The sequence below is a fragment of the Meles meles genome, chromosome 2, assembly GCF_922984935.1.
Source record: "Meles meles chromosome 2, mMelMel3.1 paternal haplotype, whole genome shotgun sequence".
Taxonomy (NCBI): Eukaryota; Metazoa; Chordata; class Mammalia; order Carnivora; family Mustelidae; genus Meles; species Meles meles.
Genome location: NC_060067.1, coordinates 192,675,048 through 192,695,055, shown reverse-complemented (window position 1 = coordinate 192,695,055; position 20,008 = coordinate 192,675,048). Strand labels below are relative to the sequence as shown.

Genomic DNA, 20,008 nt, shown 5'->3' with positions numbered 1-20,008 from the left:
CAGACTGGCTAGAATCAAAAAGAAAAAAATAACAAGTGTGGGGAGGAGGCGGAGAAAGGGGAACACTTGTGCTCTGTTGGTGGGAATGTAAACTGGTGCGGCCACTGTGGAAAACAGTGTGGAGGGGCCTCCAAAAATTAAAAATAGAACTATCATAAGATCTGACAATTCCACTTCTGTGTATTTATTTGAGGAAAACAAAAACACCAATTCGAAGAGACAGATGTGCCCCTGTGTTCGCTGTGGCATTATTCACAATAGCTAAGATAAGTAAGTAACCCAGGTAGATGAATGGATACAGATGTACTGTGTGTGTGTGTGTATGTGTGTGTGCTGTGTATACACACACACACACACAGAGTAAAATATTACTCAGCCATTAAAAAAAAAAGAATGAAATCTTGCCATTCATGACCACAAGGATAGACCTAGAGGGTATACGCAAAGTAAGTCAGATGGAGAAAGACAAGTAACAGTATGATTTCACTTCTATGTTGAATCTAAAACAGAAAAGAGAAACAAGACTCATAGATAAAGGAAACAAACTTGGTTACCAGAGGGGTAGGAGTTGAGGGGTTGGGCAAATAGGTGAAGAGGGTTAAGAGGTACAAACTTCTCCTTACAAAAATAAGTAAGTCACGGGGATGGAATGTACAGCATAGGGGACATAGTACTAATCAATGACTTTGTATGGTAACAGAGGTAACTAGGCTTATTGTAGGGATAATTTCATAATGTACAAAAATATCAAATCACTATGATGTACTTCTGAAACTAATAAGTAGTGTAGGTCAATTCTTTTTTTTTTTAAATTAATTTATTTATTTGACAGACAGAGATCACAAGTAGGGAGAGAGGCAGGCACAGATAAAGAGAGGAGGAAGCAGGCTCCCTGCCGAGCAGAGAGCCAGATGCAGGACTCAATCCCAGGACCCTGAGACCATGACCCGAGCCGAAGGCAGAGGCTCAACCCATTGAGCCACTCAGGCGCCCTAGTGTAGGTCAATTCTACTTCAATTTAAAAAAACCCCAAATTATAATCTTTAAAATAAGGATTATTTATGTATCAGCCAAATCACCTCACATAAAAAGCAAATGTCCCTTGACAAAGGGTTGCCTTTTGTTTCTAAGATTTGTTCATTTTCTTTGGGGTAGAGAGAAAAAAAGTAGAGTTTTAATGGGGAGAGAAAAATTAAGAGTCTAAATGGAAAAGCTCCTTCCTTTCACTTGGGCTTCAAAAGATGCAGACCAGAGTAAGAGTTGTTAGAGCTAATTTTATAATCACAGTCACAGTTAATGTACCTGAGACCCTTCCTTGGTCTTTTGATTTTGAAATAAAAATTTATAAAGGTCACTTTTCATGAAAATATATGAGTTGCCCATAAATAGGTCCAAAAAAGCCTTCTAAGCCATAGTCATAGCATTTATGTTTAGGAATCGCAGTGAAAATCAAATCACCCTTTCCCAGAGAAAAAGTGTTCTAACCAGGAAGCTATGTTATAAAGGAAGGGCCACAGGGACACTGGTACCGTATTGACAACGATAAAGGACACGGGTGTGTATTACTTGGTGAGGTTTGCATGTTCAAATAAGTCAAGTTAGTTAAGAGACTTCTGAGAGAGTAACTGTGAAGGGATGAGGCTGTGATGCCCTGAAGGATGCTTTCCTGAGACCGGAAGTAAAATAACTACATTCCCACTCCACTGCGGGGTAAGCATCCTTGAGTAGGACCAGAAGCACAAAGATCTTGTGTGTCAAAACAATTCAGGACACAGAACCACTCCCTGGCTTAAAAGAAATAGACAAGAATTAAATGAGTACAGGGTATATGCCCACTCCTTCCCTCACTACACATCAGCAATCACATGCTTACAGCCTGATACAGAAATGTTAATGGGAGAAAATTCTACGGGTAAATTTTAGAAAGGGTTACAGAATTTAGTATTCTTTAACTAAAGGCTACTCAACGAACACTTGAAGTCAAAGTAAAAGTTATTTTGATTGCTTGACGACTGGGCCCGAAGATAGTCAGACACAGTTCAATAGAAAGAACGGTAGTATCATTTGTCTGGAGGAAAGGAGCTGTGCTGGGCAATATACATTAAATGGAACAGTCAACATATTAATAAAAAAGGATACTGAAATTATTCCTGCAACAAGAAAATCGATGGAGCCATTTACTCAGAACAAAAGTACAGTGTGAAAGAGAGCAATAAAACTGATGAAACAGGAGAAGCTGTCAGAAGCCCCAACCGAGAGACTAAACGATTAAATTATTACAATCAATAGAATGAGATATCCATGTCACAGGAAATCAGTTACTGAGAGAATAAAGTAAAAGAGAAAAAAATAAAATGCAAAATTATGCAGCAAACAAACTGAAAGGGGAGAAACGGAAATCCTTTGAAAAATGTTCAACAGTCAATTGGAGTTATTTGTGTGAATTAGGGTCTTTGGTTTATTAAGCAAAGAGGTGTGAAATTTCAGTTCCTGTGGATCTGATTTGGGAAGAAGGGATATATTAAGGGATATCCTTTGGCTTTAGTAGGAGATAATGTTTTTACAAGAGCTTTCATACCTCCAGGGAGGGAACAAGGCAAAAACATTCTTACTGTTTAGGACAGTCTCACAAGAAATTTCCAGGGCGCCTGGGGGGCTCAGTCGATTAAGAGTCTGCCTTTGGCTCAGGTCATGATCCCGGGGTCCTGGGACTGAGCCCCGAATCGGGCTCCCTGCTCAGCAGGGAGTCTGCTTCTCCCTTTGCCCCTCCCTCCTGTCTGTGATCTCTCTCTCAAATAAATTAAAAAATCTTTTAAAAAAAAGCATTTCCAAACCAGAGGGTAAATCAATGGTAGGTGAAGCTCAAGGAAAAGTGAATTATTAGGGAAGTCCATCAAGTCCTCACCACCAAAGACACATCTGACAGGTCATTAAAGCATATTAAAATATGGCACATATTAAAAACTGGCACAGAGGCACGGTAAGACCAGGAATTTTAACTGTCTGGACACTTGCAGGTGTTATAATTTACAGTCAAGGGAAGTGACAAGCCATGCCTTACCCAATGTTACACAGCTAATAAGAGAAAATAATCAGAATCGAGGTCTTTTAGGCCAGTGCTATTTCCGCTCCACTGTTTTGATCAGTAAGAGCATAACTGTAATAAGCAATATAAGGAAATTTAGCTAAAAAAAAAGACATTAGATAATCTTAACAGTACAGCTGCTATGAAAAAGAACTGGTGTTTTTAATTAGCTCCAAATTGACTATAAGCCTATGAAGAAACCATAAATGGGGCAAAGAGGCCAGTGAGGAATTTGGAAGCACTATCCACAGAGAGAAGTGAAAAATAAAAAGGGTATATTTATCTTAAAACAGGAGAAACTCTGTAGGAGAGGGCGGTGAGAAGGGTAAGTCCATGCTAAGCTGATTGGGTCCTAGGAAGAGATGAAGGGCTATTCTGTGTTGTGTTGAGCTGAATGGTGGCCCTCAAAAAGATGTATCCATGTTTTAATCCCCAGAATTTACGAAGGACCTATGTGGAAAACTTTGCACATGGGACTAAGTTAAGGATCTTGAAATGGGGAGAGCACCCAGTAAGAGCACCTTAAATCCGACGCAAGTATCCTTCTAAGACACAGACGTGCAGGCACGGAGAAGGCAAGGTGACCACGGAAGCAGAGGTTGCGGTCACGTGGCTGTAAGCCAAAGGGGACTGGAACCTGGCAGAGGCATGAGAGGGCAGACATGCCAACCACTCAATTTTGAACTTCAGGCTTCCAGAACTGTGGGGGAATAAAGCCACCAAGTTTGGGCTAATTTGTTGTAACAGCCCTTTGAAATGAGTACATGAGCAGACTAGATATTAGATTTCTGTGCCAAACAGGGTAAATGTAAACATAAAATTAATAGATTATACACGGGGGCAGATTGGGGCACACATTAAATTACAAGCCCTTTATTACACCTGCCCAAAGTGTAACAATTTATCTTCCCACATGGATGTTAAAAGAGTAGGATCTGGGAAAATGACTAAATACCTTTCTCATTTTAAGATTCTACATAGAGTAGTAACAGCTGATTTAAACTCAGCAAGTTATTATTATTCAATATGGAATACTGACCGTGGTAATAAAATCATACAGTATTAAGTTAAAAAGTCATTATCCTGTATAAAAACAGGGTGACAAACAGAAGGGTCTTAATTCATAAATGCTGTAATGGTGACTTCATACTCAGAGCATCATACACATTTAAGATGTATGTGAAAATAGGATAGGCCTGAGAAAATATGGCTGAGCTTCGGTTCAGCATTATTTTAGACTCATATAGACAACAGAAACTTCATAAAGAGGCAATCTGCAGAAGGTACACTTGTCCAGGAATTACTTTGCTTTCCAAATTTAACAGATGATTGCTTTATGAAGATTTTGCTAAACAGCTAATATAAAAATGTGTCATTGGTTTTAAGCAGAGTCTGTTCACATATATTAAGATACACTTTGTGGAAACAAAATAATGAAAGAAGATTTTGAAACATTCTTCTGAGGTAGTTTCACGGCCTAAGTTTATGTAATAAAACATGTGTAGTCAAACCGCTTATAAAGATGTGATGAAGTAACGGTTAATGACGCGCATCATCTGTTAAACAATTTTGGGGAGAATTATAAAATCCTGAATTCCTCTGGCTTCTTTAGAATTTGGTACGAGTTTTAAAGTTAAGAAGTAAAAAGAAACAAAGAATGGCAATTCATAGCTCTTAATATTTCATTAAAAAGACCAAGCAAAAAGGAGAGCTTACCTGTTCCGTTTCAAAGATGTCCCGAAGATGCTCAAGACCAAGGCTTTTTAGGAACTGGCTGATGTTCATGTCAAGACCCGCAACTGAAAGAGACATACATTAAAGTTTTCAGAAAGCAGTTATCACTCTAAAGGAAGTGATAGAATTTATTTCAAGCCATGGCTCTCTGACACCCTTGGCTGTACAGATGATTTTATGGAGCATAAAAATCATCCAGAATCCATCTATTTAATTCAGCCACTTCAGGTTATCTCTGAATTTGGTGGAGAAGTAAAAGCAGAGCAAATGCATTGGTAGCATTTATATTAACTATAATATTATAAAGTTTAATCTAATGCTTTTAGTGAAATATTTAACAGCTGGAATTAAAAATTGAATTTACCAGTTATGATTTCAGTTTCCATTCCTTAAATGATCTGTTTTTTTCTGATATAATTTCAGTAATAAGACTCACTCAGTAGTTAAATACAGTATGATGGTTAGAAATGGGTAAATTGGAATATACATAAGAACAATACAGATGTCAAGGTATTTATTCTATGAAGATAGTTCTTATACACTGGTGTGTATGTGAAAACTTCCGGACAGGATGTCCTTAAGACAGGTGTTCGATAATTATAAGAGAAGTAAAAGTGAAATCTGTTCATTTAAAAAAAATTAAAATGAGGGGCACCTGGGTGGCTCAGTTCGTTGAACTCTTGATTTCAATTTAGGTCATGATCTCAGGGTCTTAGGATCGGGCTCTGCACTGGGCATGGAGCCTGCTTTGGATTCTCTCTCTCCCTCTCCCTCTACCCCTTCCCCCACCCTCTCCCACCCTACCTGCACCTCCCCCAGGCTCCGCTCTCTTTAAAAAAAACAAAACAATGCCCCCATCAAAAACCAAATAAGCATTCCCAAGTATACTCGCCTTCTCCTTCCTTCCTTTCTGCGCCTGCTGCCCCGTCCCCCGTGTTGGACGCTCCTCCTACTGCCAGTTCCGCTAAAGGGCCGGTGAGGTTGTCGATGCTGCTAGCAGCAGACAGGCAGGAGGGGGTGGATGCTGGTGAGATCAGAGAGGCACTCACTACGGTGGCCTGAGGTTTAAAGCAGGTAGGCAGAGCCTCCGGGGGCATGGCATCTATCAGCAAAGCTCTTATGTCATCAGCCTGAAAATAAGAAGACAAAGAAACACACACAAAAATACATTTTAAAATGGTAAAATTTTGCACTAAGGACCAAATGCTTCGTGAATTTTGTCTTTAGCGGTGCTTCATTATTGTCCACTGGTTTTTTTTTTTTTTTTTAAGATTTTTTTATTTATTTATCTGACAGAGAGAGAGATATCACTAGTAGGCAGAGAGGCAGGCAGAGAGAGAGAAGGGGAAGCAGGCTCCCTGCTGAGCAGAGAGCCCGATGTGGGGCTCGATCCCAGGACCCTGAGACCATGACCTGAGCCAAAGGCAGAGGCTTAACCCACTGAGCCACTCAGGCGCCCTGCCCACTGGTTTTTGATCGCTCCTTCCCTGACCTGCAACTCCAGAGAGGCCCAGCAATTTCGTAGGTGTCAGAACTTGAGTCCCTGTACCGTTTTTAAAAATATTTCATCTTTTGAAGATCTAATGTACACCCTGACTTTAGTTAATACTACTGTATTATATAGCTGGAATTTGCTGAGAACAGATTTTCAGGAAAAATCTGTGTTCTTGCCACACACGCATTCACGTATATGAAAGTCAACCGTGGAGGAGACGTCTGAGAATGCGGACTATACTGATTTCTGGAAACATTTTTTAAACACTGAGTGAAACGTGCAGACACAGTTGTCCATACTGATGACACTCGTATTCAAAGTGTAAGTTAATAAAGATGGGACGGAGTTTAAAAGTTTCCTGTCTTGTTAAAAAAAGCCTGCTGCAGTATTGACGCAGTCTCTCCTTTTGAAGGGGTTCTCATATTTACACCATGTGTGCAGATGCCTCAATACTGGCAATGATTTTTATTCAGTTATTTAGTGCACACTTAGTAGTTTAATGTCCAGTTAAAATCTGGAGAAATGTTAGAAGGCCACCACCTAAGTCTGGCTGGCTCATTCACCACCATCACGGCCCGTTAGACCTAAGTGCTGTGACACGACCTGGGAGTCTCCGAAGACAGCTAGCCGTTAACTCCCTCCTTTGCATGCATGCGCGCCACTCTTCCCACTAAGAGGTGGCATCTGGGGGCGCCTGGAAGGCTCAGTGGGTTAAAGCCTCTGCCTTTGGCTCAGGTCATGATCCCGGGGTCCTGGGATCGAGCCCCACATCGGGCTCTCTGCTCTGAGGGGAGCCTGCTTCCTCCTCTCTCTCTGCCTGCCTCTCTGCCTACTTGTGATCTCTGTCTGTCAAATAAATAAATAAAATCTTAAAAAAAAAAGAGGTGGCATCTGTCTCCCTTCCTTTAGATCCGGGCAGCCCTGCGAGTTGCAGTGACCAACAAAACGTAGATGGAGTGGTGTCCGAGGCTTTTAAGGCCAGCTTTAAAATGACTGGCAGCTTCTACTTCTTCTTTCAGAGGCGTCGTCTCCATGCTATAAAGAAGTTCGGGTTAGGCTACAGAGGGAAGGGGGGCTCCGTGGAGAGATGCCCTGGAGGACGAAGGCCTTACCTTGGCCTAGACCTTGCAGCCTCGGCTGAGCTCCCAGCTGGAGGGAGGTGTAAGCACCACAGAACTGGGTCGTGGAGCCATGGAACCCACGGAACCGGGGGCAACAGTCAGTTACTGTGGGAAGCCACTGACTGGGTTTTGGTTAAACTACTAAGTGTTCTGAAGTGGTCTGTTACTCAGCAATAGATGTGTGAGACAGAATGTGGCGTGGGAAGGTATTTCTGGTTAAAAAATGATAAATTATTGTGCATATCAATTTACTTTTTCATCTTCAAAGGAATACTACACGGCCTAGAAGGTAAATTTTCTTTGACTATCTCACAGCCTCAGGTACATGATCACGAACATCAGCTGCTCCTGAACAAATGCCAAATGTAGAAGGTCTAAGATACTTCACTCTCTGAGGATACACTCTAGATACGTGTTCTGTTTGCCCACGCAAGTTAAGCATGGCAGAAAGAATTAAGTTAAGGCACTGCTTAGTTTGCCTTAACAGAGTTTTGAATTATCTAAAAATGCAAATAAAAAAAAATTTCAGAAGGAAGGAAATTTGTTCTTACCGCTAAAGGTAAACCTGGTAAGCTCTGAAATTTAATGTCGTCTCGGAAAGCACAAATTTAAAGCAATACTAAATAATTCAGAATGAAGACTTACCGTTGCCAGATCTAAAGGTGTCTGACCTTCTTGGTTCTTCATCGTGGGATCCGCACCATGGGCCAGGAGTAGGGCACATAACTGGGTCCTTCCTTTTTGGGCTGCTTCATGAAGAGGAGTAAATGCCCACTTATCTGTGGCATTTACACACGTGTTGTATTTTATCAATAATGCTGCTATATCCACGTGCTGAGAAAAAACAAAGGATGCGAAGGATCAAGAATGAGATTATCTGGTCAAGCTCCATCAGGTGTGCCTGCTGTGTTTAACGCTTCCTTCCCTCTTCTCATTCTCTCTTCTCATCCTTAATGTACGTTTCTTCTATTAAAAAAAATACTTATCCCCCTCCTGTATTTTGGAACCCATCTCTTCTTGCCTCCAAAATCTCCATTCCACAGTCATTACTGTTTTACCCTGTGATTCTTCATAGGTGCTTATAAAATTTTTTATTCGGGGGCGAAGCGGCTGCCTTTGGCTCAGGTCATGATCCCAGCGCCCTGGAATCGAGTCCCACATCGGGCTCCTTGCTTGGCAGGGAGCCTGCTTCTCCCTCTGCCTCTGCCTGCCACTCTGCTTTTTATTCGGCCTTCTACCATATTCAGGTCTATCTTAAAAACGAACACATAAAATGAAACTATGACCTGACCCCAAGCCTCCTCTCAAAGGTCTAGACTGCCTGAACCGTCTGAAACAAGTGTTCTTGTTTGCTTCTCTGATCTTCCTATTTCTCTTCTAAGCCACTGCAATCTGATCTATTTATTGAAACATCTGTCTCAAAGATTCTCACTGTTTTCTCTTCAGCCCTTGGGGAAGTAATGTAACGTAACAAAACAGCACTGTACAAACTGAGTCTGCAATGTCCAAAATGACTTGCGCGCGGGGGAAATGTTAGCAGCAGATACATTAAAAGCTGGGTGTGATGTGATGCGATGCTGAACCGTGATGGCCAGAGAAGAACGGAAAAGAAGAGCTAAAATCGAGAAATTGGAAAAAAGGGAAAGAAAAACAGGAAAAAGGTAAGAAAAAGGAAAAAAACCCTGGATTTTAGAAAGACAGATTAACTGCAGAGAACGAAAGAGACAGAAAAGGCAAAGGTGACTGACTACCTTCCGTTTTTCAGAATTTGTCTAGAAGATTAAAAACCAAAGGGGAACCATTAACAGACTTTGAGTAGCGAAAGTTGAAGTGGGAATGAAACTATAAGAAAGTAAGTTTCACTTTGAGTAAACGGTTTTTGAGGTAAAACATCGAAGTAATGCTGTTCTGTGAATGGTCTGACACAAGAGGCGGGAGCACAGACAAGGAAGGGCGCCATTTATATCCTCCCTTGCGCTCTCTCACCTACTCACGAAACCACCAGACATGGCTGAGCACCTACTAAGTGCCTGGCCCCGTGGGTAGGGACTCTTGGGGGACTGCAAAACAGAACACTGAGTTGACCATTGTAGCTAGTTGATAAGCCTGCTAAGAAAAGGAATACAGAAAGATAATTTTAAGCAGGGGAGGGGATATAAAGCTTTGAGCAAACAGTATTTGGAGAGAGGAGAGTGGAAGAAGAGTCCTCAGAAGAGACAAAAGGAGTGATAAGAACTAAAGAACTGTGAGGGGTTAGGACCACGTGAGACAATGTAGAAGAAAGTTTCAAGGAGAGCAAGTTCCCTCAAATAGTAAGTTCTATATAGCAAAAAAGTTTCAGTTTCTTCAAAAAGTCCTTATAAAGTAAGCTTAAGACAATGAATTATGCAACAGTAATATTAATTCAATGGTTGGGCTTTTGAGAATTATAAAAATAACTTTATTCTCATAAGCATATTTAAGGATGCTACTTTGGTTGCCACTTAAAGTAGTTCTAAAATCCATTTCAACTCTAATATTCCATAATTTTGTGCAATTGACGTATTTGTGTTCTTTATGGATACATTTCCTGGCATAACTTGACCACTTCTAATAGTTACGTCAGAAGCACATCATCTGTTAAGACTAGATTTCTAACTCAAGCCGTTGCTCTCCTGCAATATAATGAGTTATCAGAAGCTGACTTTCAAGAGAAGGAGAAGAGACAGGGAAGGTAGAAACAGATATATCCCAAGATGAGATTTATGGCATGCTTCTTCATATTTTCTGTAAGACAGTCTTTGCTCTCTCAAAGACACTCACCTCGAAAAGAAAAGATGCTTTTTCTGAAGCAATATTCAAGTTTTTAAAATCTAATACTTATTAATTTCAGGAGAATAATTTCAAAAAAATAAAGAGAAGAAAACTTACGATAGAGCTACCCTATGACCCAGCAATTGTACTACTGGGTATTTACCCCAAAGATACAGATGTAGTGAAAAGAAGGGCCATATGCACCCCAATGTTCATAGCAGCAATGTCCACAACAGCCAAACTGTGGAAGATGCTGAGATGCCCTTCAACAGATGAATGGAAAAAGAAGATGTGGTCCACGTACACAATGCGATTTTACTCAGCCATCAGAAAGGATGAATACCTAGCTTATGGATCAATATGGATGGGACTGGAGGCAATTATGGTAAGTGAAGTAATTCAAGCAGAGAAAGTCAATTATCATATAAACATATTATCGCTCATTTGTGGAACATAAGGAATAGCATGGAGGACCTTAGGAGAAGGAAGGGAAAAATGAAGGGAGGAAAATCGGAGGGGGAGATGAACCGTGAGAGACTATGGATGCAGAGAAACAAACTGAGGGTTTTAGAGGGGAGGGGGTGGGGGAATGGGTGAGCAGGTGATGGGTATTAAGGAGGGCACGTATTGCGTGGAGCACTGGGTGTTATATGCAAACAATGAATCATAGAACACTGCATCAAAACTAATGATGTTCTGTATGTCCTGTATGGTGACTAACATAATAAAAATAAAAAGAAAGAAAAAATTTATGAGGAAAATATAAATCAGATAACTTCTAAGGAAGCTCCCACATTGGCTTGACAAGATAAGAAAAAAAAATGAAGCAAAGGAGCACAATTATACTAGGGCTTTTGAGAACAAGCTATGTTTTGTGATCTTGGGATTATGAATGATACATCTGATTCTAACTGATTCTAACACAAAAGATAAAAATAGCTACCAACTGTACTATTCCCTAAATTACTTAAAACAAAATAAACTCCCCAAATTTATCTCCCTTATTTAAAGGATATATGTTGAAAAGGATAGTTCTTTTAGTTCAGTTAGCCCAAAAGCATTGAATAACTTCAACTTCTCCCAGTAAGGTTATAGGGCATTCACACAATGATTCGGATGATTAATTTTATTCTACTCTCATGTGTATTGGTGGAATAATGTAATTTGGTAGACTAATTTGCATAGGCTTCCAAAATTAGATAGTCCAAGGAAAATTATATGTGTATAAAATGAATTGTATACATGTTATTTATTATTCAACTTTCTTTATACTAAATTTATAGTTTATGCTTGGAGCAACCAATTACATGCCTGTTATATCTACTGACAAACACCGGAAAGAGCAATAAACAGGAATGAGTATATTACTACCAAAGTAGGCTAAAACCACACTTCTTCAGTCTTTTAAGCAGCTAAACCACTGGGGCAAAAATAGTAACTGAAATTTAAGGCTGACAAATGCAATAAATAAGCTATAGCTCAGTTTATACCATTAAAAGAACAATATTGAACTGGAAGGTCTAGAAAAGGAACTGAACTCCACTGGAATGTTTCTGAGAGGCAATTTAACCTGGTTTCAGAATCCAGCTGAAACACAGAACACTTTAACTGACAACTACCACCTAAAAAGACTATGAGGGCCCTAATTTAATTCTAGAAAGCTAGAAAGTAAGAAGAGAAATATGCTTGGGCTCCAATGAGAGCCATTTAGTTGTACAATGATGTCATGAAATCCCAGGATTATACCTTTTAGAGAAGGCACTGAAAAATGAAAGAGTCATGAGGTAACAGAAAATTACAGGCTTTGTGATAAATAAATATTAATGTCTTACATGTACTGAAAAACCAAAAAACTAACTGTTTGGTGTACATGTATATTAGAAATATAAGACATTGCAATGCAAAACACTCTCCTGACATCTGTAACTTTTATTTAAACTTCTTAAGACGGTTTCTACAGTTGGAAAAACTGAGGTGACAAATCCTTCCTGTATAAAAACACTCACAGAGACACACACAGGCAGCAAACTGAGCTCTCTAGAGTAAAAAAGGCAAAATACAAGTCAGAGAACAATTACCAATAAATAACAGCTTAAGTAGCTTTATGTAATTTCATGGATATCTTACATGATTATTTCATCCCCAGGCTACAAGTCATTATCTACTACCGAAGCCAGTTAGTCTGTGTCTATCTCACATGGATACCGAGCTGCTCCAGCACATGGATTACTGGTAGGACTGCTGGGTGGCGCCCAGCCATTATTCTGACCAGTAGGATGGCTGTGGGGAGCAAGTTACCTTTTTTTAAAAAATATTTTATTTATTTATTTGACAGAATGAGAGAAAGAGAATAAGCAGAGGAAGGAGCAGTCAGAGGGAGAGGGAGAAGCAGGCTTCCCGCTGAGCAAGGGAGGCTGATGTGGGGCTGGATCCCAGGGCCCTGGGATCATGACCTGAGCTGAAGGCAGGTGCTTAATGACTGAGCCACCCAGGCACCCCTGGGGGCAAGTTATCTTATAATAATAGTTACTATTATTATTATTATCTTATAATAATAACTATCATTATTATTATTACTTATAATATGGATTTTAGACCAGAGGATGCACTTTCCACATGCATGATCTCATCTAATTATCACAACAACCCTGTAAAGAAGCTTTCAGCATCTGAGTTCTGCTAATGAGAAAACTGTGATCAGAAGGATTAAGGCACTGCTTGGAGACTGGGTTATCAAGTAAAAGCCTACAGATGAGATCCCAGGTGCTCACAGCTCGAGTTCAGGTCTTTCCATTATACACAGCTGCCCGCAGGTCTTGCCAGACTAAAACTCAAGTGTCATTTCCTGAAAAGTCAAAAATGGCGAAGCGTATCATATCAGGAAGAAGTAACGTACGTAGAAATTACTCGGTAACACTAGACCCCAAACTACTCTGCAAACAGCTTTATTTTTAACTGAGAAGCTTTTATTTCACATGCAGTACCATAAAAATCTCCTCCACGGGGCACCTGGGTGGCTCAGTGGGTTAAAGCCTCTGCCTTCAGCTCAGGTCATGATCCCAGGGTTCTGGGATCGAGCCCTGCATCGGGCTCTCTGCTCGGCAGGAAGCCTGCTTCCTCCTCTCTCTCTCTGCCTGCCTCTCTGCCTACTTGTGATCTCTGTCACATAAATAAATAAAATCTTAAAAAAAAAAAATCTCCTCCACAAAACCGTTACTTCAGGACAGCGCACCATATACACCTGCAGCCAAGCCAGTGCCAGCACCACTGGAAGGACACCATCCGACACAACGTAACGAGTGTTTTGCCTCCTTAACAGAGAAATGAGGACCAGAGCCCTACGTTTTCATTGCCATCCAGCCAAGGCTTACTATGACATGAGTAAAAAAGGGACTTTTGAAAGATAGATTTATATATCCAGAGATATTAAAAATATTATTATATCTACCTTTTAGTTAAAAGAAGACAAAGTAGCTTTTAAAATTTTTATTTTGTGGCTAACACTGGTCCTCATTTTAAATCTACTAATTGAGAACAAGATAAATACTGATTTGACATGATTACTGACAATGGATTACATGGTATACAAACGGCATTAGATAAAATCATTTTTTAGAGCAGAGATTCTCAACGGGGAGGATGATCTTACCTACTGCCAACTGGGAATCACTGTGTCACAGGGATGTTATGGGGCAGGGAGAGGGGAGAGGTGAGTGTTGTACAGGGAAAACCCACGGCAACCAAAAAAGGTCAAGAAACCAAAAAAGTAAAGGCTTTAGTGAGTAACACTTATGACTATTGAGTGAATAGTCATTGACTCATAGATACCTGATTTTTGAATTTGTAAAGTTTAATACCAGAAGGACTTTTAGTGACTCAAAAAACCCACCTATACAATGAGGGAAAAAAAACCTACTATAAACACATTATCTAGCCTGTTAACATTCTTTAGTAGAAGGATGGGATCAACCAGGTTGATCAAAACCTCTATGACATGCTCTCTACACAGCCTGGAGAATTTTCTGTTCATTTTTACTTCGATAAATTCATTTCATTTACAAAGAGCTAGCAGTAGGGATGTGATAACAAACACCGTAACATGGAAAGAGAGATGAGACAAAAAATGTCCATTATTTTTCTCACACGGAGTTAGGAGATGATGGTGAAGTAAGTATGAAATGGAACAGTGGGCCTCTGTTCTGGACCCTGGTTGCATGGCACCTCCCTTCAGCTAAGCGCAAGGCAGCTTCAAGGCAATACAAAACAGAACAAGGTTGACCTGCATACTACATTACTGTTTAGCCACTGTGCATTTATTTCTCTCATACTAGTCACCAAAGGACACACACATGTAAGTAACATCTCAATGCCCTTCCTATCAGGAGACTAGGAATTAAAAGGTAAACTACTTTTGGATTAAGTTTTATTTTCTCTGCTTTCTGGGACAGTGGTGAAGACGGTGGCAGTTAAAGACTGACCAGATAAAACTTATCTACAACCACAATGTGTAAAATGTATCGAAAAACACACAGATCCACGTAGTCTACACAACAGGTAGTGTAAGTCTTACTAGGTCGGGTTAAGAATTAATTCTAGGGGCACCTGGGTGGCTCGAAAAACACACAGATCCACGTAGTCTACACAACAGGTAGTGTAAGTCTTACTAGGTCGGGTTAAGAATTAATTCTAGGGGCACCTGGGTGGCTCAGTGGGTTAAAAAGCCTCTGCCTTCGGCTGAGGTCATGATCCCAGGGTCCTGGGATGGAGCCCCGCATCGGGCTCTCTGCTTAGCGGGGAGCCTGCTTCCTCCTCCATCTCTGCCTGCCTCTCTGTCTACTTGTGATCTTTCTCTCTGTCAAATAAATAAATAAATAATCAAAAAAAGAATTAATTCTATTGCCCACATCTATCCTTACTCCTTCGTAGATTTGTATGAAGTAAAAAGACTCTGCTTTGTGGCTCCTGGATGGCTCAGTGGGTTAAGCCTCTACCTTCAGCTCAGGTCATGATCTCAGGGTCCTGGGATCGAGCCCCGCACTGGGCTCTCTGTTCAGCAGGGAGCCTGCTTCTCCCTTCCCCTCTGCCTGCCTCTCTGCCTACTTGTGATCTCTCTCTTTCTCTCTCTCTCTCTCTGTCAAATAAATAAATAAATAAATCTTAAAAAAAAAAAAAAAGGTCTGCTTTAAGTTCTACTGATCCCATCAGCTTTATAAACTCCTAACTGAAGAAGCAGCAGAGGGATTAGAGGGACAGAAGACAGAGAGAAGGATCATGCTACAAAGTGAAAATTCATCTCCAAATGACAGACAAGTAAAAAAAAAAAATCATATGTGACTGTATATGTAGTATGTTAGCAGTAAATACTTAGCATGCCTGGTCCTCAGGAGAAATATATGCTGTACAGTGAAACTGGGCACCTTTTTTGAAGGAAGGTTAGAAGAAAATTCTACTAAATTTGAGAAGATAATCATCTTGGGAAAGGTAAATTTACTGCAGTTTCAAGAGGATTTCAGTACTAATAATATATTTATTAAATCTGACAAGTTTTAATTAATTTATGTTACATTGGGAAATTTCCTGTTTGTCCAACTCAATCAAACTGGACTGTTTGCCTTCCTTAAAAGTATTCCCACAGACTGTCATCTCTCTGAAACACTGGTTTTTGCACAGGGCTTATGAGAAGATGAGGACATTCCTCATGGAGGCCAACGGAAAAGAGTAAGAAAATATGAAATCACAAGGATTAGTTTTTACTTATAGTTTGTTAGGCTTCTGCAAATCCAGAAACTGTCCTCGTCAACACTGATTCCAGCTGTGAGATCCCTGGTATGTATAATCCAGCGTCTGTGGGGTCTTACAGTCGAACAGGGAATAAGTGAATGAACAGAAAAGCACACGGACATTTATCCTGTGTGATTGTTCCTGCATGATTCAGGGCTAAGTGGGCCTTGGTGATTTCCGGGCAGTAAGTTTCAACAAATGTCGTCAAGGCACCACGGTACCCTCCTCTTGCTCTTGCAGCTGATTCCAGTTACAGTGCTTTGAGAATGGCTCTGGACTTTCACGGCAGGCCTTGAGCGAGCCAATCAAATTCTGTGAAACCACATGTACCAACGGCTCGACCATTACCTTGGCTATTTTTAAGATTCTGATGATAAAAGCAAGCATAATTTCCATGCCCACAAACAATCAGCCTCCTGGATTTTATAGTTTTTTAAAATCTACTTGGGGGAGAGTTAAGATCTATTATCTGTATCAGTAAATACTCAATGAGCAGCCGTTACACATCTATTCTCGTGCTAGACGATGTGAGAGCAGAGAGCTATGAAGAGCACGGCCCTTGACCAAAGCATAGTTAAGCATGGGAAGGCTGGAAACACTCTGAATAGTAAGATTCAAATTGTGCTACATTATGCTGTGGTTAGGTATCTACTTACTTCCTGCACAGTATGCATCTGATAAAATAGTAAATGTCAGGGAAGTTTTCCAGACTTGAACTTTAGCAAGCTCACCCCATAGGACGCTGCATTATGAAGAGGAATTAGACCACCTTTGTCTTGGGCATTAACGTCTGCTCCATGCTCCAGAAGATACTCAGCTACTTCCAGATTATTGTAGCCTGCTATTAGAGTGAAAAAGGCAAACATGTCAGACTAAGAAAATGTATAGATATTTATATCTATATCTATAAAGAATGACCAGAAAAATGTAAGGATTTTAGATACTTTTTGCTTTAAAAGCTAATACTCCTCTCACATAACTAAGAGCCCTTACAATTAGAAATTATGTAAAATTATGTCAATCAAAAGCATATTACTATTTCTGCTCAGCATTTCTTTCATCTTCTGGTAAACTGTATCAGCTATCCAAGAATGGCCAATGGGCCTTGGACGAGCCACTGACACTTACCTGCTAGGTGCAGAGGGGTTGAGTTCCTGCCCTGGGTGTCTCTGCAGTTGATATTCTCCGGGGTACACAGCTTCTGCACTCTTGCCAGGCAGCCTTTCTTGGCAGCATCCAACAAGGCAGCGTCGCCTCTCAGCAAGTCCTGGATATCTGTGTCTCCCTCTTTTACCAAATCTAATGGTGTATTTCCATCTCGGTTCTTTTTGGTTGGATCTGCTCCATGCTAAAACAACAACAATAAGACAAAACAAACAAACAAACAAAACCAAATGGGGTCTGTATTTTCTACAGTATCTTTTCTAAGGTTTATTTTTAACTTCATCTTCACTCACCCAAGGAAAGATATCTATTTTGTATGCATTTGGGGTGGGTGGGGGTGGGGAGGCCATATCTGATACCATAAAAGTGGTGGGACAAGAATTCTATTTAAGTTTAACCCGCAGAAGTTTTTCTCTAGTTAAAAAAAAAAAGACAAAAAACAATGTTTGATTATTTTTCACATCTTTTAATTTAAAAAACACATTAAGTTAGTTTAATAAAACTACCAGTTTCTACTATTTCATTTATATCCCCCAAATTTATATGCATAATTTTCTCTAAAGATTATTTTATATTTTAATACCAATCTAATATTAAAGTTCTTGTAAGATTTATGTTTAATAATAAGCAATGAGATTGTTAATAATAAAATAGCTGCTAAGAAAAAAATCAGTGTTGATTAAAACTCTTGTTTCCCCTAGTACAATGTTTTCTCACATTAGTACCTTAAGTACTGGATAAGCAGTGCAAACTAATGCAACTCTTTCCAAACCTACCCTGATGAACTGTGATGAACTGCACTTAATCAAATCAGCTCAGAAAGGCACTTCAGACACTACTCAAAGCTATGTAAGTATCATACCACACTTAAATATCCCCCTAAAATAGAAAATGGAAGCAGTCTTTATCGCACTTCTAATACTTAATAATTTACTGTGATGTAATTTTACATGCTAACCAAAAAATAAACAGAATGACTTTATATTTTATAATTTTTAAAATTACATACTTTTAAAAGGAGCTTGCAGATTTCATATTTTCCTTTAGCTGCTGCTTCATGCAGAGGGGTAAATTTCCATAAGTCCGCCACATTGACAGAAGCCCCATGCCTTACTAAAAGCTCAGCTACCTCATAGTGTCCATATGAACAAGCATTATGTAGGGGCACCAAGCCACTAAACAAAAGAAAATTATTTTAAAGACATATAACAGATCTTTGTGTTAAAATGATACTTATAATAAAAATAACATAATTCTTCTACAGCAGTGACTATACTGAACACTCACTTCAAAAAAAGGAATTCTCCTCTGGTCTTGAAGATATAGTCATCCATTCCCAAATAAGGACTAACAATTTCAAACACATCCCTTTCAATATAAGGATTTTCCCTAGTTTCTTGGTGATGGATAGAAATTTCACAGCCATCCTAGGCTTAAAACACATACAGATACACCCACAGAAAAGCTCCATCACAATACTTTAAATTCAGGTTTCATTGATATTAAGAGCAACACTACAAAGTGATTTCAGGAATAATCTAATCAGTAATTGGCTTTTAATCAACTCGGCTTTTCTTCCATTTGGGTTTTCCTAATGGAAACTGCATGCTTATAAAATATACAATGCAATTTAACTAGTTTATTTAGGCAAGTTTTACCTTTTGTCTTTTAATTTTATTTCTTAATTCCTAATAATTCAGTAGTGGTTTCTATGCATAGATTTAAATATTTAAGTGTCATACAGTGAAAACTCAAAAAGCCAAGTGATACAGAAACTTCAGTATTCATTAAGGGAAACAGTGACACCAACCATAAACTCCAGCCCGATGAGAAAAATCTAACTGCCTCAACTTATGAGTAAACTAGTTTGAGATAACTCTGAGCTCTGGTTGGAAGGCAGGTGGCATTTGAAAAAGATAGAAAGAGATTCCTATGAAAAAAAGAGTGAATCAAAAGTATAAGCTTAAGTTGTACTTAAAACATGACAAAAAAGGTATAAAGGCCTTTTTACTTAGAGATCAGTTTTGTTTTTTTTTTTTAAATGCTTTGAGACCAAAAATACTAAGTCCTAACTAAAATGGGCAATGGAGGGATGTCTGGGTGGCTCAGTCGGTTGGGTCACTGCCTTCGGCTCAGGTCATGATCCCAGGGCCCTGGAATCGAGTCCTGCATCGGGCTCCTTGCTCAGCGGGGAGCCTGTTTCTCTCTTCACTTCTGTCTGCCACTCTGCCTCCTCTCTCTCTCTTGCTCTCTCTCTCTCTGATAAGCAAACAAATAAATACATAAATAAAATCTTAAAAAAAAAAATAAAATGGGCAATGGAAACAACTACGGGTTGCTCTCCAGAGTGCTACAACACTTGGAAAGAGCTGGTGCTATTATTACTGAATATTCAAGTGTGATGTGCCCGTTTTAAAAGATAAATAAATCTGTAATGGTTAACTGAAGTCTAAATTGTACGGTTTAATTCCACCGTACTCTGATATGTAATTGCACAGAAAAGTGCTTGCTTATTTCTATTTTGAGATGATATGAAATTAACTTAGAATATGGAAGCTCATTTCAGTTAAAACTTCCTTCTTGCATTTTTAAACAGCTGCTGTGACTGCTTTAAACTCTGTCTAGATAAATTAAAATAATTTAGTAAACTAATATAAAAAGTATAGAATATCTGAATTAGTGAAAATAAAATTATACGTCTATTAATACCAATGACTTTGGGATGGATGGCTTCTTTTGGGAAGAGATCATTCATTTTTAATAGCAAAAAAGAAAAAAGGACAAACAACAAAGTACAAACTGTATAAACACATTCATGCAATGCAGTAAAATACT

The 20,008-nt window shown here is 39.4% G+C and overlaps 1 protein-coding gene across 2 annotated transcripts in view; it reads right to left on the bottom strand.

Annotated features, from left to right (window-relative positions):
- The window catches only part of TNKS (tankyrase), a 210,244-nt gene that overhangs the window by 15,905 nt on the left and 174,331 nt on the right, over nt 1-20,008 (bottom strand). For both annotated transcript variants that reach the window (XM_045993366.1, XM_045993356.1), the window contains 6 exons: nt 18,183-18,348; nt 17,138-17,357; nt 16,741-16,850; nt 8,081-8,269; nt 5,712-5,949; nt 4,802-4,884 (listed from right to left, as the gene is read on the bottom strand). In XM_045993366.1, coding sequence (XP_045849322.1) covers nt 4,802-4,884; nt 5,712-5,949; nt 8,081-8,269; nt 16,741-16,850; nt 17,138-17,357; nt 18,183-18,348 — 1,006 coding nt within the window. The remainder of the gene's footprint in view (nt 1-4,801; nt 4,885-5,711; nt 5,950-8,080; nt 8,270-16,740; nt 16,851-17,137; nt 17,358-18,182; nt 18,349-20,008) is intronic.